Raw genomic sequence first — 27,387 nt, forward strand, 5'->3', positions numbered from 1 at the left:
GAACTTCTCCGTACACTCCAGACGACCCCGGGAGGGTAAAAGCTGTGGGAGGACTTTCACACTCTTGGAGTTGACAGGGATTCCCACTAGAATACATGAACTTCCAGCTAATTAACATAGGGACATAAATATGAGTTCTATCAAGAAAGTTAGGACTTAGTCAGCATCACAGGGTCAGAATCTTCTTGACGCCCTTCATACCTATATTTTCTGGCAGCCCCCTCTTTGTCCGCCCTTGTGTCCGTGGCAAAGCTGAGAGCTGAATAACAGCAGAGGGGGGTGCACGAGCTAAATATACATCCATGTCGCCCTTCCAGATTTCTCTCTCTTAAAACTCTTCTCCATCTCTCTGTCACTTTGAATTCCCCTTTTCTGAAGCCATCCATTTCCTCCTCCCCCGAGTGCTTTTAGCACCCTGTTGATCCCCTGGTAACTGATGGAATGGTTCGGCAACAAGGGCTTTCAACTATCTCAAGACATCCATTATTATTAGCTGGCTTGCATTCTGCTTTCTTTTATATTTCTCTGCATCTTCCTCCCATGTAGCAGTAAGGGCTGTCGGTGGACAAAAGCCAGTTCTTTGACAACAAACTGAAGAAAAGCGAGGGTTACATGTTTCAGACGGCTGCGGCGTTAGATCACGGAGAGTCGGAAGACAAGGATGCGAGGAGAGACGGACCGCTGCAAAGTGCAGAGCCTTGTTACCTTCAAATGGACTGGCAGGTTAGAGACTGGTGAGAGGACCAAAGGGACGCAGGAGAATGGGAGGAAGGAGGGGTGGCATCTGTTTGATCAAGAGGTGGGAACTGTGCACATGCACACTTAGGCAGGAGAGTGGGAGTTAGGGAGGTAGCATCTGCTCGGTCAGGAGGGGGAACTGTGCACATGCACACTTACACACTCACGCTGGGTAAAGGTTGGGGCGAAGGCGGCGTGCCGCGGAGCTGTCATTCCTCATCAGCTATTGTCCTAAAGAAAGGCCCACTGTATCTGTGTGGGGGTGTGCACGTGTCATGCCATTAGCCCTGGGCTGGTTTAACATGTAGCTGTAAGGAGGAAAGGTTGTACCGGATCCCTCCTGAGCCCGATCTCCGGTATAAGAGCTTAACAAGGAGATGTGCTAAAGGTTGGAGCTGCTGGTATGTTTCTGGTCAGAAGTCCTTCTTTAGGGCTGAGGTACACGTCTACAGTATGTGACAGCTTCCAGGGGTGAACAGGTGTCTCCGTCAGACACTTTCACACCGCCAGAGGACGGGCTGTGTGTGTCTAGAACAAAGGCCAACACAGACCGTGATATAGTAACACATTTACATGAATAGTGGGGTGATTAAACCTATTAAATTAGACTTATCATGACCCCTTTTGTTTCAAAAGATTACACTGTTTCATAAGAGCTTAAACAAGATAAAATAAGGCTGCTTTCAGACCTGTGGCCCGTTTGTTTTGTACCGATTCAGGGACTAAATTGATACAGTTGTTTTGTTTTTCGTTTGTGGTGTTTGGCAACCGTCTGTAGCGGTTCAAAGCTGTTAACAAATGCCATGCGCAAACCAACTGTTCTCTCATTGGTCAGAAATGAATGCGGAAGGAGTTTCCTCTTCCGTACCCCGGGAAAAACAACAACTATGGAGCATCGTAAGCGAGTGTGGCTAGTTTGTTTCTGTGTGTTTCTGTGTGCTGTGTTGATGTGTCTGTGTGTTATGTTCTCACTTCAAACGAACCGCTCCAGGTCTGGAATGGAAGCGAGCCGAGATCGCCTAGGAGAGGTGGTTTTGTCCCCCATCCGAGCGTGATTGCTGTGTTCACATATACCAAACGAACCAATCTTTAGGGGGAAACGCTCCCTGTTTCGGAGCAACTGCTCCAAACGGGACAGGTGTGAAAGCACTCTAAGATAAGATAAGATAAGATAAGATAAGATAAGATAAGATAAGATAAGATAGTCCTTTATTGATCCCCAGATGTCAGGGTTTGACATTCCCCCCAGTCTTTCAGTTTCTGTTTTGCCCCGCCTGTGTCCCATCTGCCCTGATTGTCTGCACCTGTGTCTCGTCATGTCTCGTTATCCCCTGAGTATATCTGGTCTTGTCATTCCCTTGTTCTCTGACGGTCCGTACTGTTTTGTCCTCCATGTCTCCTGCCTGTTTTGCTCCAGTCTTTCGTTTGATCCTGCCAAGCAGCGCCTTGTTTTTGCCTTTTTTGGAATAAATCCTTGGTTTTTGCACTCCTGCCTCCTGCTCTCCTGCGTTTGGGTCCACACCACACACCAGACGTGACACCAGAGGGGAAATTTGGGTGCTACAGCAGCTCAAAGTCAGACAACATGAACTCAGACTAAATAAACGATAAAGATAAATTAGAAGTACAAAAAAATTAAAAATATCGTGAAACTGAAACTGAACAAGTGTACTGTAAACTGAATAAATGTACTATAAACATAGTAGGTACAGCATAATAAATAGCCTGTTATACTAGTAAAAAGGAATAGTGTGCAGTTGTTGTTCTGATTATAAATACAATCGAGTCCAAGTCCAGCAGAGACAATGAGAAACGGTGGGGTTGGGGAGAGTAATGTGATTGTCAGTCCCAGGTCCAAATCCAAGTCCAAATCTCTGACGTCTTGGTCAAAATACCACAGAAATACAGTACAAAACTGCGGTTAAAGCTCTGGGCTACCCACTTCTGTGTTATGGGATGAAATGTGATGAGAGGTTGAGGATATATAAAGCAAATCGGCCCCCCACATGAGACATTTTTAAACAAAGGCAGTTCCACATGGGGCAACAGCGAATGTTAGAGTTTATGAGTAGTTGTGATTTAGAAGACCTTTAGTGTTTTCAACCACAGAAAATGTCTTTCTATCTGATAACATTTACAAAGACTGCCCTCCGTCTTTAATCGGCCAGCTAAAAGAAGGAAACATAGATTGTTGCGGGCGAGACACAGCCACTAGGAACTTTAAACCAGCCAACGGTGCCACGAGAAGAGAATTTGCTTTAAGCGAGAAGAATTATTTAAAAAAGAAAAATCCTGCAGAAGCAAAGGCTTTTTCAGTCCCTGGCACGAGGTTAAGACGCCTTAATTGTCCCCTCATTATCTCCAGTTAATGCAGAACTGTTCAGCTAAGTACTGAGCAACATCCAGGACCAAACAGGACCTCGCGGTGCTGTCACGCTACACACTGACATACAAAGGCTCCTAATAGTCCAATTAATTCATTTGACCTTGAAATGCATTTAGTGTTTCATTTCAACTGGAAACAGAATCTTAATATGTCCAAGTAGGATTAAAAAAGTGTTTATGGTGTTAAATTTGAACACCAGACCACCTCTGCATTAGACACTAGAAAGACCCGGGAAATACTCGGTACATGCATCATGAAATACACATAAAGAGTCATTTGGATGGATATAATCTTCTTCATCCCTTCCACGAGTCCCATAACTGCAGTTTTTAAAGGCAGTCAGCAGATACTCCGTTGACAGCTGCTGCGCGTTTGCTGTTTGTGAGTTTTGACGTTAGGAACGGTTATGTCAGCCAATAATGATCTCCAGTGTTTTTCTATGTAGTTAAAGTTTATGATATTATTGCAATCTGGAGAAACGATAATATCAAGTAAGAGCAACTGTTTTATTTGTTGTGTAAAGTGTAAGCTTCCCCGTTGGACCAGAAACTGCAAGTTTGAGAGAAAATCAAAGCAGCATCTCGGTGAAGTCTGCCAGCTCGCGCTTTTAAGGGTCGGAGGGAGAATAATGTCAGGAGGGGTTCAAATCTACCCTGAGAAAAGCAGCTGGCCCTCATAAACTCATACCAGCAGCAGCTATGGCTCAGTTTCTTTGATAAGTCTTTTAACAAAAATGTATAATAAATTCAGATGAACAAAAGTCTTCTGCCTTTATCTGTCCCTGTTCGTCTTGCTGCTTCAAAGACATGGCTTCTGTCTCAGCAAAAAGTTGCCTGGGCTCTGACGTTAATTTATTTGATGCAAATAACAGGGACGGACCGGATCACGATGCTGTCCCGTAAATTAGATCAGAGAAGTGAGTCTGGATTTGTCCACATCAGCACTGACAGGATATTAAGGGCTGGAGGTGAGCGGCGGACAGTCCTGCTCGTGGGTTAACATGTAGAAAAACAAAGACCTCAAGCCCTTTTTAACTTCACCCATCCCTCCTCTTTGTCCTGGGTGTTTGTCCGTCTCCTCTGTATCTGGCCGGCCTGCATGTTGAGAGCACATCCTCGGCCGGAGCCTGCTTCGTATCAAGCATGAGCTGATCTATCAATGACACGGCCGCCTTTGCCATTGCCCACTGTATTGTTAGATTGCACTTTAATTAAATTAGGCCTGCTAATTATGAGGGCCTAAATCAATCACCAGGTCAATAACCGAGGCACAAAGCGGACGGAGAGGGCCGAGACTTTCTTCAAACCTCATCAATAACGGCTGAAGCAGGAGCAGACCACTCCTGCGGTAAAGAGCCGGAGGTTCAAGGCGGGTAGGAATTACTACAAATTGAGTTATTGTCACCGGCGACTGAACGAACCTCTGTGAATGCTGCCTTTCCAAAGCAGCAGGAGGGCTTCAAAGATTCTGATTGTGTATAAAATAGAGGTGATACAAGTTAAAGTTTCTGATGCATCAGGAAAAAAATGGTTTATGTGACAGGAGGTCAACCGGAACAGGCGATCCCAGGCGTTGAGTGCAGAGCCCCGCTAAGCGGGATGGTCCCCGGTGAATCCACGCTCTTTACCCATGCATTAAAAGAACCTCTGTCGCGCTTTTCACAGATTAATCATCATTTTGAGCTTATTAAGCGGGAGGACAGTCTGCTTTACATTGCTCAAAATGTCTAATTCATCTTTCAAACTGTGAAGGTCAGCAAGTAAACGTTGCCCCGGTCGAAATAAAAGCGGCCGTTTGCATATCAATGAGCGCACCGAGGGATCGGATCTAAATTGTAATCAAATGCAATTCCTTCGCTTTAATTATTTTCAGACGACGTTGCGGTTATGCGGTTCAGGATTCATGCTGACTTATTGAGTTGCGCGACGGGCCGCGCCGTGGCCGCCAACGCTTCCCGCGCTGCCAAATCTTCACTCAGACCGCTTCATCCAACAGTTACGCCGATGCCAGCGTATCAGCGAGTAATACTGTCAGAAATGGGAAATATGATGAGGGTAGAGGCTACAAAACCCAAACACACTCGATGTGAAAAGAAAAAAGTAAAAAAAAAAACAATAAAAAATGAAAGATTAATGAATAATTCAGTGGAAAGTAAAGCTATAGTGCAAACGGGAAAGTTATTAGAAGGAGTGAACGGTTTAGTCTCCAGATCAGCCATTGTTTGCTGCTTTGTTTGAGCAGGTGGGTGGGTTCGGAGAGGGGCCTCATCTGCAGCATCATGGGAGTAGTGTGGGATGAGGCGGAGGGAGGCGGCGCTTTCCATTTAGTTTTAATTGGACGCTGAAATTCTTGGATAAAGGGAAGACAGAAAGCCATTTAGCCGAATCCTTGCTCTCGGCTGGGCTAAACGAAGAGGGTCGCGTGGAGATGAGGGGCCTGTGGAGGGCCGGTAATGAAGCGAGGTCCCTAAAGACTCCGGCACAGTCACAGTAATCAGGCAGGCCCAGGAACGACGGGCGGGGGTGTGTGCGGAGCATGTGCTTCAGTTAAATAATAATCATTTAAAAAAGGGTGAGCATGTGTGGACTTTAAGAACTTTAGGGAGCTGCTAATGTCCAAGCATAGACCAAGGGGGAACCCTGGTCCTTATCTTACTATAAACATCATTTCTTTGTTTGTTTTTGTTGGAGGTCTGAAGAAAAGACAAAAAGATAAGCTTAAATATTGATTGATAAAGGAGTGAGCTAGTTAGAAGTGATGATAATTGGGCTGCTAAACACCACACATGATTGCAATCATTGTTGAGATAGCGGCACCAGAAAAGCCTCGTGAAAAAACAACAAAGACAGATCGGAGCAGAGATATTCAGCTTACTGCATGTACATTACACAGAGGCTACTTCCTTGACGTATTTTCCTGTCAAAGTACCATACCTATCGTAATTTACCCAGTCCCATACAATCTGCAGGGGTCTCGCTCTCAAACCTTACACACAAAAGGTTCCCGTGCTCCAAGAGCGCTGTAAATGGGGAAGACTAGCGTGGTCCCGGCAGAAATCATGAATACACGAGGACCCATCAGAGAACGCTGTGATGAAGCTCAGCATGGGTGCTATTGCACACAACAGCTCCCATGGTCAGTGTACTTCCAGCCTAAAGAGGAGCAAATTCCGGTGGAAAACTGCTCCGCAGGGAGAGCCGTGCTTATTTCAGAACAAGTGTTTCTAGACTGGCGCCATTAATGCTGCCGGGGGTCCCGCAAATTCGTTGTGGGCATCTGATCCTGAGAAAGCTACGAATTTCCTTTACGCCAGTGGTTTTACATCTTTTTCTCTTTTTTTTCTTTTGTTTGAAATATGACAATTAAAACACGCTTCAGAGTTTGAGTCTCTCACTGGGGAGCGTACCATTACATCCCTAAAACGTATTGTGTTTCATGGCAGGCTGACGCACTCGGGCATGATGTCATTTAACTCCTAGGATGATGAATTAACGTGTTTGACCATACGAGACTCTAGGAAAAGCTGCCAAAGACAATCATGTGTTACATGTAACTTGAAGTGACCTTTTTCTTGAACTTCTGACTGCTGCTGGGGAAATTCTGTAAAAGCAACAGGAAATTCATGCATTGCAATCAATGGAAGTACTAATAACCAACTGATACATCCGGATGGCCTTGAGAACCACGATGCACGTGACTTACAACGTTTGTAATCTGCTTTTGTCTTTATTTTCGTCCAGTATACTGGTGGATAAAGGCCAGAACGGTGCCCAACCACGGACGCAGCCCTTAACGCTGCTGATGTTGCTCCAACCGCCTTCCATGGCAACATCTGTATGTGAGTAACAGAAATGGACTGATTGGCTCAGAACCACCCCCTTTTCTGCTCACCCCCCCCTCTTTTACAGGCTTTCTAGTCCTCCATCTCCTTGGCTCTGAAATGAAACCCACCAATTCCTTTCCGTTTGCATCCAACTGTGACCACTTTGTTCTTTGGCCGATGCAAATGAAATGAGCCTCTTCGGCAGAGATGGAGAGGCGGGCCCGGCTAATGTTTCTCTGTGGCTCAGAGATGTGGATGTTTACTGTCGGTCGGGGCCTTATTACATTCCTTCAGCAACTTAAAAGCCTCGGCCCCCAAATGGGACCTATAAAACAGTGAGAAAAGTCTATTGTGACAATGAACCTCATTGTGCCGGAGTGGACTCATTTGGCACTCTGCTGTGGGTGAAAATGTGCGGCACATTTTTTTTTTTTTTTTTTTTTCAAAGCAGTCAGACGAAAAGAGGGTGGGAAAGCAGAGGCAAATAAGCTGGCTCTCACACTTGTCTCTGAATCTCCAGGATGAAAAGAAAGATATTCCGGGGTGGCAGACAGGTCGCCCGGCTGAGCAGGTGCCCCGTGGATGAACCCAAGTTCAAATCCCGTGCTCCCGTGCTGCTCTCCATCTAAGTCGACGGGTTCTATCTCAGGGAGAAAGAAGCAAGTTTTGCCTTGTCTTATTTTGATGAAGTAGTCCTTTGTATTAGCTGAGCCCCAGAGTGGGCTTGACTGACACTCGGCCTGACTCTTGGCAACGTTCCTTCTCTACTTCCCTTCAAAGTTAGACACCACGCCCTTTACCAGAAGCGGGCCGACTAATCTTAAAAACACCAGAAGAAAAGAAGAGTATTATTTCATCTTAAGAGAAAGTGTCAAGATGAGTGTGCAGCTTTGCTGGCTTTGTTCTCTGCAGGCCGTGCTGTTTGGCTCCGGGCTGGCAGGCCTGCTCTATTCCCTGAAGTCATTATTGTCTTCAGCTAAGGTGCCCCTGCTCGCTGTGATTTGTGGGTAATGAGCTGGCACCCCCCTGCCCGTGTTCAATTATTCTCATTGAGAAAGTGATTTCTCACTCCACAGAGCAAATCGGAGAAGGCAAATGCATGAACTCTAATCAAGAATTAACACGTTCACGACCAAGTTTGCAGAGGATAGCCGCCCTAATGAGGATGCAGAGGTGCCACAGGTCCGGGCCGGTCCCCTGGAGAGAGCGGCACGTAAGATCAGCATCAGACTCTACGGCTGAGGAGGTCAGTCTACCTGCTCCTGGATGAACGCATCGATACATTCATTTCTACCAAAGTGACACGGATATGTGTTTACAAGACACCTACACGGCATCGCTGGGGGACTCTTCATAGTGATGGAGAAAACAACAGCTGAATAGTAATCAAGCACAAAGAGTGGAAGCTGAAGGAGACGGAAGCAACAGATGAAGAGGACCTGAAGAAGACCAGAAGAAGACCCAAAGAGGACCAGAAGAAAACCGGAAGAGGACTCGAAGAAAACCGGAAGAGGACCCAAACAGGACCCGAAGAGGACCCGAAGAAGACCCGAAGAAGACCCCAAGAGGACCCGAAGAAGACCCGATGAAGACCCCAAGAGGACCCGAAGAAGACCCGAAGAAGACCCAAAGAGGACCAAAAGAAGACCCAAAGAAGACCCAAAGAGGACCCGAAGAAGACCCAAAGAGGACCCGAAGAAGACCCGAAGAAGACCCGAAGAAGACCCAAAGAGGACCCCAAGAGGACCCCAAGAGGACCCGAAGAAGACCCGAAGAAGACCCAAAGAGGACCCGAAGATTATCCGAAGAGGACTCGAAGAAGACCCGAAGAAGACCCGAAGAGGACCAAAAGAAGACCCAAAGAAGACCCAAAGAAGACCCAAAGAGGACCCGAAGAAGACCCGAAGAAGACCCGAAGAAGACCCAAAGAAGACCCAAAGAGGACCCGAAGAAGACCCGAAGAAGACCCGAAGAGGACCCGAAGAAGACCCAAAGAGGACCCGAAGAAGACCCGAAGAGGACCCGAAGAAGACCCGAAGGATGCTGAGGATTACCGGGCAGGCACGAGGAACAGAGCGAAACACACAATAACAGCCTCAGCTGTGAAGAAAATATCTGCTTTTAGTTTTAATATGACGTCATTTGCTCATTAAAAAACCATAACAGCATAAACTCCCCACAAAGTTTGAACTGCAGAATGATTCAAAGCTTCACTTTCTCATCTTAGTCATATGATTTTGCATCAGATAACGTTGTCATATTTGACATTTTTACCAAAGTTTTGTACAATAATTTAACTTTTCAAGGATAGGGGCTATGAAAAAAATTTGTGAAAACAAATCAGTCAAACCCTGATCTGAGCTGACTAGCCGCACACACACACACACACACACACACACACACGCACACACACACAGGACAGCAGGGCAGGACAAACATTTTCAGGCTACAATATATTTGATAGAGCAGTGAATTGGCAATTAAAATTACGTCTGCCAAGTCTCTTGTTCGGAGCAGATAAGAGGAGAGACACACGCCTGACAGTTCTCAAAGTAAAGATCAAGACCAAATGAGGGATGACATCTTGTTTGGAGAGGAAAGAGAGCACCATGGAGCTTGTTATTTTCTAAAGACAAAACCAAAACCACAGAAAAACAGAACGACTTTATTTGTTTTTCTGAAAATAAGTGCAGCAGTATTTTCATCTTTTCATCTCTCTTCTGTGCAGCTGCTGACCGTCGACACGCGGCTGCGGTGTCTTTGAGGCAGAATGAAGAAGCGAGGCCGTCTTCCACACCGTGAACACACTGCACCCTTTCAGGTTGTCTTTCCTTCACCGTTCAAGCAACAAGCCGCCCTGCTTCTCATCAGACGTCCAATGAGAGACATGCAAAGCCAATCCCCCCGATAGCACTGCAGGAGGGGGGAGGAGGTGCAAACAGGAGGAGCAGGAGAGACTGTCAGGTGGGCAGAGCTGGGGGTTGCTCCGGACTTGTCTCTCCATGCTCAGCTGCCTCCACGTTGCCTGCAGCCCGCCCCGGGGCCTGTCAGCTATGTGGGCTTTGCCATCAAACCGGTCAGGACTGACCAACAACAATCCTAAAAATACATGTCCACATCCATCCAGACCTCCAGACTTCCTCCGGTGTTTCGTAAATCTGAGCTTCTCCACTTAACAACATTCAGTGTATTACAAAAACAGACCAACAAATATTGAACCAAAGATGAATTTTGGTCTGGAGTTAAGCTAACAGCCCCTCGTGGTGAATAAATGTGTACCATCCGACTCAGCTTACACCTCGTACATTTCAAAACAGTTTGAGTGAATGCTGTATGACACATATTTAGACCTTTGCACACGGCATTATTGTGTACCTGCAGCGTGTTTTGCCGGCGGTGTGTGTGTCCATCTTACACAAAAGTGGTGACGTAGTACATAAATGCACAACGCAGCATTTATTCAAACAGATCTACATCTGTGAAGTTTGTTAAAATTTGTGAAAACTGGTGTCTCTATGGCTGTCATTCAGAGTAGCTGCCTGTGATTGGCTGAAGTGAGAGTGCAGCAGGTACAGTAGGACACCAGCAACATTACCACCCCCCCACCCAAAGAAAAAAAGAAATCCATTCCAATCTCTGAGGAAACACTGGTAGGAAAATGAAATATAAAGGCAGACGGCGTTTCCTGATCAGCTGAATATATTCATTGCCTGTTTAATCATATTAAGCCGTTCTGAGTGAAGCGAGAAGTGGTCCAGCCTGCGTTTGTTCAGCGAGACGGCTTTGATGTGAAGCTGTCAAAGGGAAGGAGTGCGTCCTGCAGCTTGAAGTTGAGCGGACTCATCTCCTTTCAACGTGCTGGCGCGGTGATTAGGCCGGGCGCCTCGCCACCTCGGGTTTCTCTCAAAACTCGCCAGAGCAAGTGGCTCGTTCAGGCAACACAGAGAGGGAGACTCCATCCAACACGTGCGATCAGTGCTGCTTCCTCTCACCGTGATGTAACAGTTTGTTGTCTTGCGGGATGTCTTTCATTTCCGTTTGTTTTAAAAGCTGTAAACCGACATGTAACGACTTAAAATCCACTGTTTAAACCAGGAAATCCACACTAGGCTTCAAAAACTTGTTTTTCAGATGCGAAGCCACGCTGCATCGATTGTTTCTAAACTTGGTCGCACCCACGGAAACTCCAAACACGGCACAAACATATCGGTTTCTCCCTGAGCTAGCTATTGATTGGGTTACATCCGTCTATGATTGACAGCTGGTGTCAGTCCAGACTCTGGTAGAGCTCATGATAATGGCCTCTGGTCCCTCATCAAGGCTGCAAATAATACAGTTGAGAGCCACTCAACCAGATCAAAAAGTGTGTGTGTGTGTGTCTGCGATGCTGAGCAGGAAGCGCCATTAACATTCATCAGGGAGATAATAGGCCAGCATTAACGTCAGCTGTTTATATGAAGAATAACTCATAAGGCCTTGGTGTATATAGCCTGATAAAGCATGCTTAAAGCTCCACGCAGCGTTTGGCCGGGCGTGTGCGTCTGTGTGTGCACGCCTGGGAGAGGAGGGAGGGAGTGTTGCATCTGGGGAGGTCTCACACTCACCTGACACTGAAGGGAATTTAATAATTGTTTAAATAAACATGCCTGTTGTGGCTACAGGCCCAAATGTGCAGTGTTTTTTAACAAGTAAAAGTGCAGAAATCCAGGAAGTGTAAGAGCAGACGCCGGCTACAGGAGCTGGAGTAAACTCCTAGGACACAAGTAGGGTTGCCAACTCCCTGAAAAACAAATAAGGGACACCTCATCGGCAGGGCCGGCCAACCTGATTGCCTTCACCCTTCCTGGCGTGGTGAATTTTTTGTGAGTGAAACGATTTTTTAACTATTTGACTCGAACCTGAATTGAATTAGATGCATATTTTTAAATGTCAGCAATTCACTTTAATACAAAATAACAAAATGAACTGAATAAAATAAGTATGTTTCTTAAACAGAACCTCCATTCTGTAATACTGTAGTGCACATTTTTACTGCAATAACAAAAGTGCAAACAGTAAGTCTGTAGAAAACTTGTAAACATATTTGTGCCTCAAAGCCATGACTGTAGGCTGAAGTTGTAGTAAAACAGAAAAAAATAACTTATAAACTCAGCAGCTCAATGCCATTTTCCATTGGGATTTTATGACTATTTTCTGACTCTCACAGTAATACGGGACAAAGTGTGTACCTTTTTCAGCTCAATACGGGATGTGTACTTTAGTTTATAAATACAGGACGATTCCTTTTTTCAAGGGACGGTTGGCAACCCTAGACACAAGCGAAACCTCCTGCAGTGTCTTCTCTCCCAGATCTCTACATGCTGCTCATCTCTGGGTCACACCCAGCAGCTTCTGCTGTTAGCTGAACCTCTGCGGCTCTTCACATGCAGAAATCCGTTTGTATCTTTAATCAGCCCGGGTTTACATTCCTAATTTCAAACAGGGCCCGTGAAGACCTGCCTGATTATAAATGGAAGAGAAAAGCACTCTGAGAGCGCACCGAATGGTGCAACAGAGCTGCTTCACGCGCATCAGCCGCCACATTAAAAGATTTGATGTAAGAACGTGTCGAGAGCTTATCTTACATTATCGTCGGGTGAAGTGTTTGCATGAAATTTAAGATGAAGATGTTGAAACATGATGCAAACGCCCACCAGCATATACACAAACAGAAAGAAAAAGTTTGGCTGTTGTTGCAGTAAGAAATAAGGGGGAAGGAAAAGAAATGAGTGATGCCCTCTGTTAGTTTTCTTTGATATTCTTCCATTCACTCTCATGAAGAACCTGAATAAAGCAAACAATCCACGCTAAACAAAGAACTTCTAATTGGTGTGGTTTTAAAAATAAAGGAAAAAAAAGTATTGTATGATAGTGTTTGTGTGTGTGTGTGTACAGGTGTGTGTGTATGTGTGTGTACACTCATTATCTCCTCCAGCGCTTTAGCAGCGATAGAAGTTCTTTTTAATTAACCCACGCTGTGTATTTTTGTCGTACAATCCAACGCAGCTGCGCTGCATGGCCATCCGGCGACACGGAGGGAGAGACGGCAAAATAAACGTGACATTTAAAAAACACACACTTTGGAATAAGAGCGGATTTGTGTTTAGCGACTCATATTAGTCATGCAGCTGTCGGATTACAGACAGCCAGGTAGGAAAAAGACACACAGAGACTCACGCTGAGGCATTCCTGCTGTTATTCATTAAATATCTACATAACTTTGTTGGCAAAAAAGCCCTGCTCTAAAATAATAACCTCATACTTTATACATGTGGTGATGAGTATTAGCGGGAAACCTTAATCTTGGCTTTCAGAGGTCGTAATTTTGGAACGAAAATCATGTTCTTGCAGCACGCATGTGTCATTTCTGTAGGAAGCTTTGCATCAAATACTTTTGGCACTTTCAGAACTATGTTTACTGTTAAAGAAGTGTATTTATAGCTGATTTGCTTGTTTTCCTGTAAGTTAAGAATAAGTTCACTCCAACACTCTCCATCCATCACGTAAACCCACCTATTCCTATTCAGGCTCACAGCTCAGTCCTTAATGTTCTGTGCAGGAAAACAAGTATCCAAGCTCTCTTCAAATACAAGGAAAACTTTTTATCAAAATCTCTAAATATCATTAATCCACATGTCATGTTCAATTCAATTCAAGGTGTGACAATGACAATTGCTATGACATTGTAGCCTATTTACAAAGCAGTGAAATGAGCTTTCCAGAGTAGGCTATTATTGAACAAGACAACCATAGCGGTCCTACCTAGCCCAAGCCTTGCCGACACCGGAGACTGAAACAATAGATGACCCGTTAGGTCACGTGAGTCGTGACTTTTCCTAGGAGCGGTTTTGAAGCTCCTTTTTTTGTTTCGTACCGGGAGCAGCCATGTTGCTTAGGAAGCCGGTGGGAACACACCCACCGTATGTCAAACTTAGCTTTGGCTACCCGCTCCTTCAGGGGATCCCTGCTTAAATATCTACACAGCTGCTGGAGGACATTTACAGCAGAATATACCGTTTAACATGTTAACTTGATGGCAAAATATAAATTTACAGTAAATTTACAGGCGACTTTATTACTTTTTATTTATTTTATTCAAGTTTTTCCCACGTGGTACAAAAAGACTGACCTCTGGTGGTCAGCTGAGGAACTGCAACAGATCTTAGCGCTGCATGAACCTCAACCCAGAAGTTAGATGGTTGCCGCTCGGCTCCCACTGGTCGTTACTGTACTTCATGTTTAAGATACAAACGTGTGTTAACACATAACCAACGCTTAAGGTTTTTCTCCCACTAGGGGAGTTTTTAGCTGCTATTGTTTATGTAATAATTGCTCGGGGGTCATTGTTCTGGTCTCTGGAAAGATCCTGGAGACAACTCCTGTTGTAAGACGATATGTGAATAAAAATGAATTGAATTGAATTGAATAAACATGGGCAGCGTATCCCAAAAACCTTGAAAAGTGTACTCACTAAAATATCAGGCTGCAGCTGTCAGCAACACGACAAACCATTAACCAGCACAAGGATCCAAAGAAGTCACTGCTTAATTTAATACAGTCAATCAATTAATGAATGAAAAGACTTTAAAAAACATTTTTATCGCTGCAAAACCAATTAATATTCTGTCAGGAGGCATTGTAATTAGGCAAACTTAGATACAGGAGGTTGGTTTTTGATAAGAATAAACTAAAAACCCAGACACAGTGACCCAGACATGCAGGTGTGAAAAAATACATGAGAATTGTGCAAAAAAAATAAAGAAAATCCTGCAGCGTTCAGTATTTTGAACGTCAATTCCTTTTTTTCTCCTGATAAACTCTTCAATTCATTTTTTGTAACTATTCTCCTCAGAGCTCCTCCTTGAGTCAAAGCAGGTAGCCAGGAGTGACGAGTGAAACACGGACACACAAACGGGAGAGAATCTCCTGCTCATCTCGCTGTGAGTTCGACACTTCCCAAGGTCATGTCTGCTCTCCCTGCAGAGAGCCTCTGTCACTTTTAATAACTTTTAAAGAGAGCATATTTTCCTCCCTTTGACAGACTTAGTAGGAGAGGGACCAGTCCCGAGCCGAGTCAATCATAAAGTGTCAACACAATGAGGAGGTGCAAAGTGAGGAGACATGTCCAACGCCGGCACTTCGCCGAACACGCTGCCATACGGATCAGAAGTGTGAAGTGTGATGTCAGTCATGGATGAACCTGGCTTAGTGAGCAGTCACAGTAGTTTTAATCAGTGCTACGTTGCCACTGTGGCAGCACCAGACAATGTTCCTTCAAGGACTGCAGTGAGGAGGATACAGGTCCCTGATTCATTAGCTGAGTGCAGAAGTGACTCCATAAGCAAGCATTACCGGTTCCCGTTGGATCTGGACAGCCCTGGATGAAGGTCAGGGAGAGTTATAGAGCTCCGGCTTATACTTTATCTACTCACTTTTGCTGTCATGGCTAAACAGTGTTTTTATTTCCCTCCTCAATAGGGCTGGGGATCGATTCAAATGTCAAGAATCGATTCGATTCTGATTTTTAAGATTGAGAATCGATTATCAAGATTTGATTTGATCCAATTTGATTCCAATATTGATTTGGTTAGTGTTATTAAAACTATTTTTTGAGCTGGTGCATGAATTATATGACTGTAGTTCTGCAACATATTAATACTACTATTATATTGAGATTCAACAGCAAGTATTGCAGCTAATGATGCTGTAAGGACCAATCACCTCCCAGAATGCTGATAGAGCTGCTTTCAGAAACATTGTGTGGGTCAGAATTACCAAACAGATCCAGGGAGGAAACAGAGACGGATGAAATCGGTTTTATTTTTTCCCACATTCCGTTTAAATTTTTTCCATTTTCGTACTATTTCGGTTTTTAATTTTTAAGAATTTGGTTTTTAGCATTTTATGCAAATGTAACCCCAAGACAGTATATAAAGTAATGAAATATAGACAATTTATGCAATTATAACTGAAAACTTTAATGTTTTCATACCTTTAAACATATTTAAAGGCAAAAACATGGCACCATTTATTCTCGTGTCCAACAAAACATTCCTTCTTTGGGCATAAACAAAAAAATACCAAACATTGTAATGTAATGATGAAAAAACATCGATCTTTAGACATACGAATCGATTTTTAGGAATTATTATGAGAATCGATTCAGAATCGGAAAATCGATTTTTTTCAACACAGGCCTACTCCTCAATGCAGTCAGGTGTTTTTTTAAGGAAGGATTTGCTCAGAATCTCTTGATAGCAAGGTCTTTACTCTAAATTATGAAGTGTGCCGTGTGAATTTTATTGGAATCATGGGATTGTACATTAACTTAAATGGTATTTAATATGTTTCAGCTTGTTGTTTTCTCTGCATCCATTTACAGTTTAGCATGTGACTTTGGTGTGTTTACATACACAGCATCTGGCTGGAAAAACAGATATTCATTTCACGAAACAACAACAGTGTGACCGTAAGTCTTTGCATCGCGGTCCATTATCTCTACCTGTTCCTGTCTGTCAAGCCATCGGTCCACCATTGGGTGGTTGGCACTGAGCGAGGAGCGAGTCATCTCTCTCTGAAACTGAGTGGACCAGCCACTCGCATCGCGAGGAAGACTCCGGTAGGCATGGGCTCCTCTACTCTGCAAAATAAGAGGGAGGAGTGAAAAGATTACTCTGATACAGAAGCTGCTGTCGATGCAAACCGTTTCCTCTTACCGATCCTATTTCATCAAAAGGCATGCAAAGAGTCATCTAAAATCCTGATCCCATATTGTCGACCTTTTGAGAAGCCGTGATGTGGCTTGCTGCTATTTATAAACAGATATTTTGTGCTGAAAATATTCCTAGTACATCAAGTTCTTCATCCCAGTCTCACTCCATTTCTCCATCTGATGACCTGTCTTCGCTGCTGAAACTCAGCTCCTAATAAGAGGCTTTGTATCGTAAGACAGCCCCAGCTGAGCTTTTCCATTACACAAAATGCACCTTCTGCAACGCCGCAGCCAAGGCAGTGTCAGACCTCAGCAGACTCGAGCAGATTTATGACGCAAGCACAGAAGATTACATTCCCGACATGCAAACCTTGGATTGGGAATTTCTGCAATTGAAGGTTGTCGGTGGAGGTATCTGTACGGGAAAGGCACGTGAATTCAAATTAAAAGTCAAAGTGGAGAAATGTATCAAGGACATGACAGAACAGAATGACATTGACTTAAGGTATGATGACTTTTAATTTAAAAAAAAAAGATTAGAAAAACAGTTTTAGACCCAGATAAAGGGTGAAATTACTGAATAAAAGACTCCCAAGGTTTCAAAAAAGAGAAAAAGAAAGTATTCCTCAGGAAGTCACAAACTAGCAGCTAACAATACCAATCAGAGAGAAGGGAGGGGAAAAAAACAACTCCTGCATGCTCTAATAAACCATGTGTGTTTTAGTACGGCTCAATGTGGCGTGAAGGCGCCTGAGGAAGCAATGCAGACTGGACTGTAAAACTCCGGTGGACATGTGGACTCTGATACCGAGACACCCCTGATAGCCATCGCAGCTTTAGTCACAGAGCGACAACTGGCTCCTATCCACAACTTTTTATGACAGATCGGATCATAAAAAGCTGATAAAGCCGGATACCACGGAGGTGGCAGTAAATCAGCGGGCCCATGTCAACCACCTAATCCTCTCAGTTTAGCACGGACGACCCAGAATGTGAATTATAGTGAAGTCATTGGGAGATGTGTTGAGTTTAAAGGGCCGGCTGATGAGTGAGGACTCCCACTGGTCAACATCGTGGACACGTCTGCAGATTTTAGCCCGGCCTGAGCAGCATTGGGACCCATTCTCTCAGAAATGATTCAAGACCGGGAGGATATTATATGTCTAATGCATATTGCTTTTCCATATGTCTTTATAGCTGTTGTAATCAATAATGCATGCTTTATTTGCACTAGAAAAGTAAACATTTCACATATGTTGTTAACTGTATAAACACTTCATTGTGGGGGGAAAAAAAGTCAGACAGTGACTGTTATCATCATCTTCAGTTGCCATCGTCTTAGATGCATGAAGAAATGGTTTAAATCAAAAAAGACACACCATTAGTGAAGGAAGTGAAGTTAAAGCTAGACAGCTAGCCGTGGCAGATTTTTATCCGGCATTGATGGTCGCGTTCGATGTAAATGCTGCACCTAACAAAGCTCGAGAAGTCAATCGTCTTCATCACCCTGACCCTTCAGGATCCACACCCCAAGGACTGGAGTACATTGTGGATAAATTATACCACACCACCGTCACATTGGATTGATCACATCAAATGATCGGTTCTGCACGCTTTGGGCCTCGTAGTAACACCTAAGATAATAACATGAACAAACAAGTAATAATAAGACCTGTTTTTTGGGGGGTTTTTACCTTGAATTTACTCCATTGAACATTTTTTTGCAATCTAAATTCTTCAACAACCTTTATATGTGTCACATGATCTTTAATAACCAAGTTCACTTTCTCAATCTGTTTTTGTGTTTTCTTATTGTACATTTTGCAGCATACAGTCTATACAGTATGTCCATAGTGGGAACCAACTACAAGCTCCTAGCGGGTCGACTGAGCTGAAAAAAAATAAAGGATAAATTAAACCAAAAGTAGCTCAAAACGGCCAAAAGGCCCAGATCAGCACAAAGCTGTGGACTGTACATGAGCAGGCTATCAGGCTTCCTGCAGTTAACAGTCCATCTATCCATGTTTCAGTCATGGCATTTTGAAATGAGGAAGAAATAATGACAGTTTCCAGTCCATATAGGACATTCTCCTTTAAAAAAAAGAAGCCGTACTTGCACTTTTGTTTAAATGAGACCTTAAAACCCCAAACACTTTCTGCCGTCGTGCCGTTTCATTGTTTGAGCTTCCACAACGTAGGTGTGTAAATAGGATCAGCCTGCACTTCTTACACGACTAAAGCTGCATCCTCACATCCCAAGCTCCCAAACATTTCCCTTTTTTAACCGGCTTCTTTGATAAAGGACAGATCTGTCTCAGCGGCAGGTGCGGGTCTCTCAGCACCCTGGAGGGACGGTCATTTGGAGAAGTTAATTGGCTTCCCTCCTCTTTTGGAAGTCACATGGAGGATGTACCTGAGCCGCAATCTTTTCCTTTTATTCTCCCTCGGTTTCATAATCAGAGGCTTAAAATGCTTCAAAAGGTGACTGTAGAACAAAGGGAAAGTGTTTAGCAACGCCTGCTCATTATTTTTTTTCCTATTTTCGGGAGATAAAAAGAGAGGGGGGGGGGGTTATCAGACGCAACTAGTTTTAGATAAAGGGTGTTTCTGCCACTTCTGGGTATTTGTACGCAGAACAGAACACATCCCATCTCTATCAGTCATTGCTTTGATTAAGGGTTGCAAAGGAAGGAAGAAAAAACGAGAAGAACACAATTTAAAAACAGAGATTGAAGGTTCAGGGATGTCTGAGCATAAATACCTCTCATTATACACACTGCAGCTCAAGTGCACCTATTGTTCTCTGGGCAAAGTATAATCTGAATCAGAAGAAACTATTTTAAGGCAATGCATTGAAGAAAATACACAATGCTGTATTTAAATCTTGATGTCATTGATGGCTTCAAAGCTCAGAGTCATCCCACAGTTAAATATCACACCTATGCTACTAAACGTCAGTATTTGTTACCTTTCTGTCGAGGCTGCTGTTGCCACAGCTCTTGTTTGGTCTGTGGTTGTACTTCTGAGGACCGGCTGTTGTGGACCAGCGAGACGGGTCCTTTCTGGATGGTTCTTCTTGACTGACCAACACCTCGCCGACGGGAAGGCCTGCCAACGATGGGTCGCTGCTGCGGCGGACGTTGAGAGACATGCCTGTGGGGGGGGGGGAGAAGAGAGCAGGAAAGTTTGATTGAACTTATAAAGTCACAACAACAGTTTGAAAGTTCGTCTTCATAAAAGGTTTTTTTTATGCTGTATGTTTGTGTTCAGTTATTTTGTTTATACTTGGGCAACTTCTCATATGGATTTCTTTATGTATTTTGTTTCCTTCTCTAAATCGTAAATGCACTAGTTTTTAAAAGCTAACATTTTTTTTTGTGAAAAGAGTAGGCATCATAAGCTTAGGCTTGGTTTTTAGTTAAAATTGTATATATATTTATACCAAAAAATTATATTTTTTTGTATTACACTCATGATTTACACCTGTACTTTGGGTTATTTGTGTTGTGGAAATTGAAAGGACCAATAAACCAAACTAAACTATTTACACGCAGTAAAACATAGGTTGTGGTCTTTTTTTCAGCTATTAAAACATGATTTGTAATGTGAATTTGCAACACTTTAAACTACAAATAATAGTTTTTGACGTGACATCAGAGATTGCGCATGCTCTCTGTGAAAGGATGAGGCCAATCGGGTCGCAGCTGCTTCAACTGTGATTCCTTCACGAGGAGAGACCAGGATTTCAAACACGTTTGATTTTCTTGCGAGCACACGATTCGTGATCGGGAGCTCGTCGTGAGGTGTTAATCTCTCGTCGTTACCCCACGTATACTGCACGACAATCGCACAGTGTGTGCTCGGCTTAAGACACACACAAGAAATTTGTTGTGGTGATTGGAGTACAAAGAGCAGATATATAATGAAAAGAGAAAATGTACAACATGAGAGAAAGTGTACAACATGAGGTTTTAAAGTGCAAAGTAAATACACTGCTCATGCAATTTCAATGTGAAAATGACCAAGAATAGTATTTAAAAAATGTATTCAAATTTGATTAGAAATGCTTAACAAGCAGAAAAGATGAACTCTCCAGTCAGACGTCAGGGAATAATCCCACTGACGTCTGTAACAGAGGGAGGACGGTAAGTGTATCCACAAGCTTGGGTTTTGATCATCTGAATTCTCTCCAAAGGCCATATGGATTTGTTTATAATGTTCTAGCAGCCTGAGTGGTACACCCACAAATATGCAAATAGTTGGGCAACCACCTGTCATCCATCAGTGCATCATTGCACTGAGCATATGCCGGTGCTAAGCTTCCATCTGAGACATGGCTTAGTTTAGGAAGCAGCGCATTTTAATCACAGCTTACATCGTGCTGCATCTTGTGCGTAATTAACATCGGACAAGATTAGGACTTTTGGGTGTAGTTTGCCAGAAAGGAAGTTTTAGTTTAGTTTAGTTTATTCCAACATGTAATAAAATAAAATATAATAACGTGAATAAAATAACATATACGCTTGAAAAGATACAGAACCTACCTAATTATGTGACTGAATTTTCAAAATAAAGGTGTTCAAAAAAATCATAACCATCCGAACAGTTATCTTTTTCATTCCTTTCACCTTTTTTGTCTCGCTTATCCACCTGAGCTTACATCATAGCTTCTCTTCAACATCTCTACGTGCCTAATGATTATCTAACTGTTATTTTATCCTCCTCTAATAAATTATTTACTAGAAGGCATTAATGAGGACTTTCGATCAACTCAGAATCGGTGCTGGCGGTCGTGCTGGTGCTAGACCGGCGCTAAAGCCAATTACCAACAGGGGCTCCCAAGTACTGACTTGCTTTTCCACCGGGTGGAGAGCAACGGGGAGACAGGACCCTACCTCATTTGTAACATCACTAAAGCAGAAGCAGGACTAGGCCTGTGTTGAAAAAATCGATTTTCCGATTCTAAATCGATTCTCATATTAATTCCTAAAAATCGATTCTTATGTCTAAAGATCGATTTTCTTTTTTTTTCTTTTTTTTTCTTTTATTTATTTTTTTTTCCATCATTTTCGCCAGGTGAACTTTAATCCCAGTAGTCGGACACACAGTTTGTCATGACACTTCTGAAAAATGCCAGGTGCTTCATGGCAATATGTGTGTCTGGTGACGGAATAAATTAGACAAGCTAAAATGATTTGTTTACTGCATGAAATGTTGCAATTTCTTTCTTTTTTGCACTTTAAATGGATATTGAAAGGCCTGTTTGAGTTATTTATTTCTTAGTTATTTCACAATAATTATTGTGAAATTATTATTTCACTAGTTATTTTACAGTCATATAATTCAGGCAACAGCTCAAAAAACATTTTAAATAACACTAAGCCAAATCAATATCGAATCGGATCGAATCATGATAATCGATTCTGAATATTAAGAATCGGAATCGAATCGATTCTTGACATTTGAATCGATACCCAGCCCTAAGCAGGACATCCGTAAAAGGAGCGTGAATCTCTCAGAAAGACTACAGTAGTTGCTTTGAAACTCTTTTGTCGCATTTACACGTCTCCGGCAGAGCTGGATGTGACGTAGCCGGTCAATCTAAAGTCATCAAAATGCAGGTTCTAGCCGTTTTTGGCCTCATTCATACAATGTCGTAGTGACAAAACACTAGTTAATGCTTACGCATTACTGCATGACATGAGGGCTTTGCCTCTGAATAATCATTTGAATGATCAACCTCTAAATATTTTCATAACAACGGTATTGGCCAAAGCAAAAAAAGTTTGTCTAAAATGTTTTTGTCTATCTTTTACATAGACAATATCTTCTTTGTCACTGTTTTGAAGAGAGGTCTTGCAGGACGAGATACAGAGAGTTATGACGATTACAAACAGAGAATCAGGAGAGTTACACTAAGAAAAAGGAAAATCACAGACCCCCCCCTGCAGCAGTTGCTTTATCGCAAATTCCTTTGTGAGAAAGTGTAATGAAAATGTGACTAATGGAAAACAAATGTTGGTATGTCTTTTTTGGAGTCCAGAATTGACTGCGTGCAACTTCACGGCATCAACATCGACGGCTTTTACGTTTCAGGACAAAAGGAAGTCTTTTTCGAGTCACAGGTTTGATTGCGTGGTTAAATCAGTAGGAATGCATCCAGAAGTCCCCGGTGTGATATATGCTTTAAACTCACAGAGGTTGTTTAAATATGGCTGCTGCATTGTTCTGGCTGGTTATAATCATCAGGGCCCCCGCTGTGCAATTCTTGCATCTGGCCCAGCAAGGCTTGGGAACCAGCATAACACTCGTTTTCTTGGCACAGAGTCAGTGCTTTCCTTACAGCCCCGCGCTCGAAAGGCAAAACACGGGTCCTACTCTTTCACTAGCACCGAATTAGCACTGGAACCGCTTTGGTCAAAAAGCCAAATATGCTCATCACGGTTGTTTCTAACATATCTTCATCACGGAATAAACAGCCAATCAACCCCCCCTAGCTGAAAGGCAGCTACTCCTGCCTTTCTCCATAAGAAAACTGGGGTTGTTTCCATCAGACCCTGATAACCCCGAATAGGAAGAACAATAATAATCATTTAGCTGATTTAGCTGAGTAGCTGCAATCTGATTGGCTGATCCTTGCATTAAAGCGTTAAAAGATAAAAAACTCTGTTTTTTGGCTGTAAAGTTCTGGTTTCACTACTTTTGTTCCTATTTATACTGAATACTCGCACCTGTGTCTCTTCAGTCCCCCGGTTTATATCATCTTGTGTTTTGCTATATTCATAAGTTCTTGTTCTCGACTCTTGTATTTCGTTTTTTCTTCTGACGGTGGTTGTCTTCAGTTTTTGTTCTGGATTTCCTGCAGTGCCAGGTTTTGGTTTTAATAGAAGATAATCATCTGTTACTCCTGCTTACTGCCGTGTTCTCCTGCATTTTGGTCATCCCATTAAAGCCCATATCATATCAACAGACTATACGATGAAAGAGAAGCTGATGACACCATGTTTAAACATGAGCTACACCAATGTTACATGTGTTAATAAAAAAAACTATTTCTCTTGACAAAACAAATCAATTTCTCATGGAAGGAGGTCGCTGGCAAGAACATCCCAAAGCAAGACTGATCTCACTCATCATTAAGTCCGTTCCTCGGACACAGACCATGCCAACAAAACCCAACAGCAACTGTAATGTAATAGATAATTCTTGTTGTAAATGTGTTTTACTTATTGCTGATTCTGCCTATAGGATCCCTCGAAGGACATTGGAAATCAAATTAAAACGGTGCATCTCTCATAAAAGCCAGTCAGCCGGTCATTGAGAGTTTACTTTAAAATGAGGTTGATTTAATAATGGCTTTCAATAAACTTTTGCCCCTTTCAGTAATGGCTGGTTCATTTCCAGTTCAGGACTCCAAGCAGGGGTAATTAATGTCTGGTATTTAGAGATAAATAGAAACTAAGGGGAAGAGGGAGTGAGAGGGGGCACTGGAAAACAGGAAAAATTTAAATCTAAAGGCTAAAAAGACTAAAAAAGGTCACAGAGTGAATTTATTTGAATCATATTATTTCTTTTTATGTGTGTATTTCCCCTACATGTGTGTAGCCAGGGCCAAAAGACACTTGTTGTGGATTAAAAGCCTTGATGTACTTCCCAGAATACCTCAAGGCTCAGCTCTTACTGGATTTTGCTGAATCTTTGGACTCTATGACAACATCAATCTCGCTTTATTCCATTTGATTGCTTCCAGACACCAACAGATGTCTATGACTGTACAATAATGATTATTTGTACCATTTGAAAAACAAGAGTGCCCATTCAACATTTAAATCAAATTCAAACGTATAAAAGAAGAAGCAAAATTGTGTTCTATTTATATATCTTTCTAGTTTCTGATCATTTTGTCTTGGATGTCATAATTGATCATCTGCATCTCACATTATTTTAAGCTATTAAAATCAGATTTCTGGTAACGTGTACCTGTCCAGATTACAAAGCACCTCAGATATCAGCTTTAAATAGGTGTGAGGTGTATTTAAAGGGAATCACACCCACTTTGAACTCTTTTAACAGTGACTTGCTGAATACAAACATTGGCAGGAATCCCATTTATTTAAGTTCTCTTTAATAAAATGCTGCTCCATCAAAATGACAATTCATTACAGATAAACAAATGATGCATCGCAACGGCTATTCTTACTTATACCGTCGCTGTAATGAAGGTCACGATATGAAGTTCTCTCTCCTCCCCACTCTCCCTAACCAATTTTCCTGCGCTTATTTGTGATGGGATTATCCCAGCGGTCCGGAGGGTTTGGTTTGTCCCGCGTTTAATAACCAGCACCGCCACTTCAGAGTGAGCCGGCAATCGATCCCGGCTGAAAGGGGAACAAGACCATCGGTGGGGGAGACGGCTAATAAAACAGGACCCTAATTCAGCCCCTGTGGTGGGGGATTATGGTAAGGCGGAGGGTCACAGACATGTACACACTCTGAAATTCACCGTAGAGAGGTCATACCCTCCAGGGGCTATTAACTTTTATTGTTTTTTTTTTTCTTGTTTGTTTTTTCTTTCATTACTTGTCTTTCACACCAACCTTGTTTAGTGGAGAAATATATAAGCCTGGATGGTTCACTATGGTTTTACCACACACACACACATCTATATATATATATATATATATATATATATATATATATATATATATATATATATATATATATATATATATATATATATATATATATATATATATATATATATATATACATATATATATACATACATACATACATACATATATATATATATATATATATATATATATATATATATATATATATATATATATATATATATATATATATATACATATATATATAGTAAACACACATGTAGACAACTATGTCAACTAGCATTTTTTGGATCTTAAAGACACTGAAAAATAACTATGTTATCGTCATTACAGCTTTAAAAAAACAACAATAGTTGGGAGAAATATATCTAAATTCATAATAGAGGGAATGCGCATGACGTCACAGATGCGACTTCACAGCGGGTTACGCCCACTGAGTGTCAGAAAGACTGAGTGTCAGAAAGACTGATTGGCAGCGTAAACTTTAAGTTTGAGCAACTGGAAAACATCTAAAATGGGAAAGAGCTGTTGTGGGATCGACTGTACTCATAGATTTAGGAAGAAATCTGAGTTATCGTTTTACAGACTGACGAAAAATAAGCTTAAGAGAGACAAATGGATCACTGCAATTCACAGAAACAACTGGATTCCAGGAACCGAAACGTGGATTTGCGGTTCCCATTTTGTATCAGGTAATGTTGGATTTTTGGGTAGCCAACGTTAAACGGTCAAATCATAAAGTTCGGTGTCCTCATCACTTTAATTTCAACAACAAATCCTGCCTTGAAGTCGGACCAAGCATCAAGACTTTTGTAAGCCTTCAAGCTTTGCTTCGTGTATTTCCCCGGCGTAGAAATTAAGTACATATAAATATCAGGAAACTGGATTCGTGGCCAAATATTAATGTCCATGAACCACTGGTTCTTGGTAACTGTACCAAATATTAATGTCCATGGACCACTGGTTCTTGGTAACTGTACCAAATATTAATGTCCATGGACCACTGGTTCTTGGTAACTGTACCAAATATTAATGTCCATGGACCACTGGTTCTTGGGGTAACTGTACCAAATATTAATGTCCATGGACCACTGGTTCTTGGTAACTGTACCAAATATTAATGTCCATGGACCACTGGTTCTTGGGGTAACTGTACCAAATATTAATGTCCATGGACCACTGGTTCTTGGTAACTGTACCAAATATTAATGTCCATGGACCACTGGTTCTTGGGGTAACTGTACCAAATATTAATGTCCATGGACCACTGGTTCTTGGTAACTGTACCAAATATTAATGTCCATGGACCACTGGTTCTTGGTAACTGTACCAAATATTAATGTCCATTGACCACTGGTTCTTGGTAACTGTACCAAATATTAATGTCCATGGACCACTGGTTCTTGGTAACTGTACCAAATATTAATGTCCATTGACCACTGGTTCTTGGTAACTGTACCAAATATTAATGTCCATGTACCACTGGTTCTTGGGGTAACTGTACCAAATATTAATGTCCATGGACCACTGGTTCTTGGGGTAACTGTACCAAATATTAATGTCCATGGACCACTGGTTCTTGGGGTAACTGTACAGGTCACTGTCAAGTCCAACTGCCTTTAATTTAAGCCGATAATCGGCTGTTATCCCGTCTTCTCCACTAGTTGCAGCTGTTTTTGCCACTCAATGTGAGTAAGGGGGCTGGTCCAGTGGGAAAGTGACGTCAATACATACCCTCTATTGAGTGAGTTTGGTAATATATTGGAAAGGTGGAAAGGGTGGAAGATTATCCCGTAGTCTGGGCAATACTATCTAATCAACGCTTTTTATTCTCCCACATAAGGGCCAAAAAAACAAAACAATTTCATAAGTCTAGTCTCTTATCACTGCAGATTCAGTCCACTTCTTTTGTTGTGCAGATTCGTTTGTGTCGTCAGTAATAACTAGGCATGACTAAGTCTATGTCTGTAACCTCAGAGAAGTATTTTCTTTAAGTCTTATTAACAGGATGACACAAATTGTTCTTGACAGTTGACCCTGCTGACAACATTTT

The 27,387-nt window shown here is 42.4% G+C and overlaps 1 protein-coding gene across 1 annotated transcript in view; it reads right to left on the bottom strand.

Moving 5' to 3' along the window:
* Positions 1-27,387, bottom strand: part of LOC133423716 (partitioning defective 3 homolog) — a 394,242-nt gene that overhangs the window by 230,701 nt on the left and 136,154 nt on the right. Inside the window, exons 4-5 of the mRNA XM_061714033.1 lie at positions 19,667-19,851; positions 16,489-16,626 (exon numbers count right to left, since the gene is read on the bottom strand). Coding sequence (XP_061570017.1) covers positions 16,489-16,626; positions 19,667-19,851 — 323 coding nt within the window. The remainder of the gene's footprint in view (positions 1-16,488; positions 16,627-19,666; positions 19,852-27,387) is intronic.

The sequence above is a fragment of the Cololabis saira genome, chromosome 22 (genome assembly GCF_033807715.1).
Source record: "Cololabis saira isolate AMF1-May2022 chromosome 22, fColSai1.1, whole genome shotgun sequence".
In the NCBI taxonomy this organism is placed as follows: Eukaryota; Metazoa; Chordata; class Actinopteri; order Beloniformes; family Belonidae; genus Cololabis; species Cololabis saira.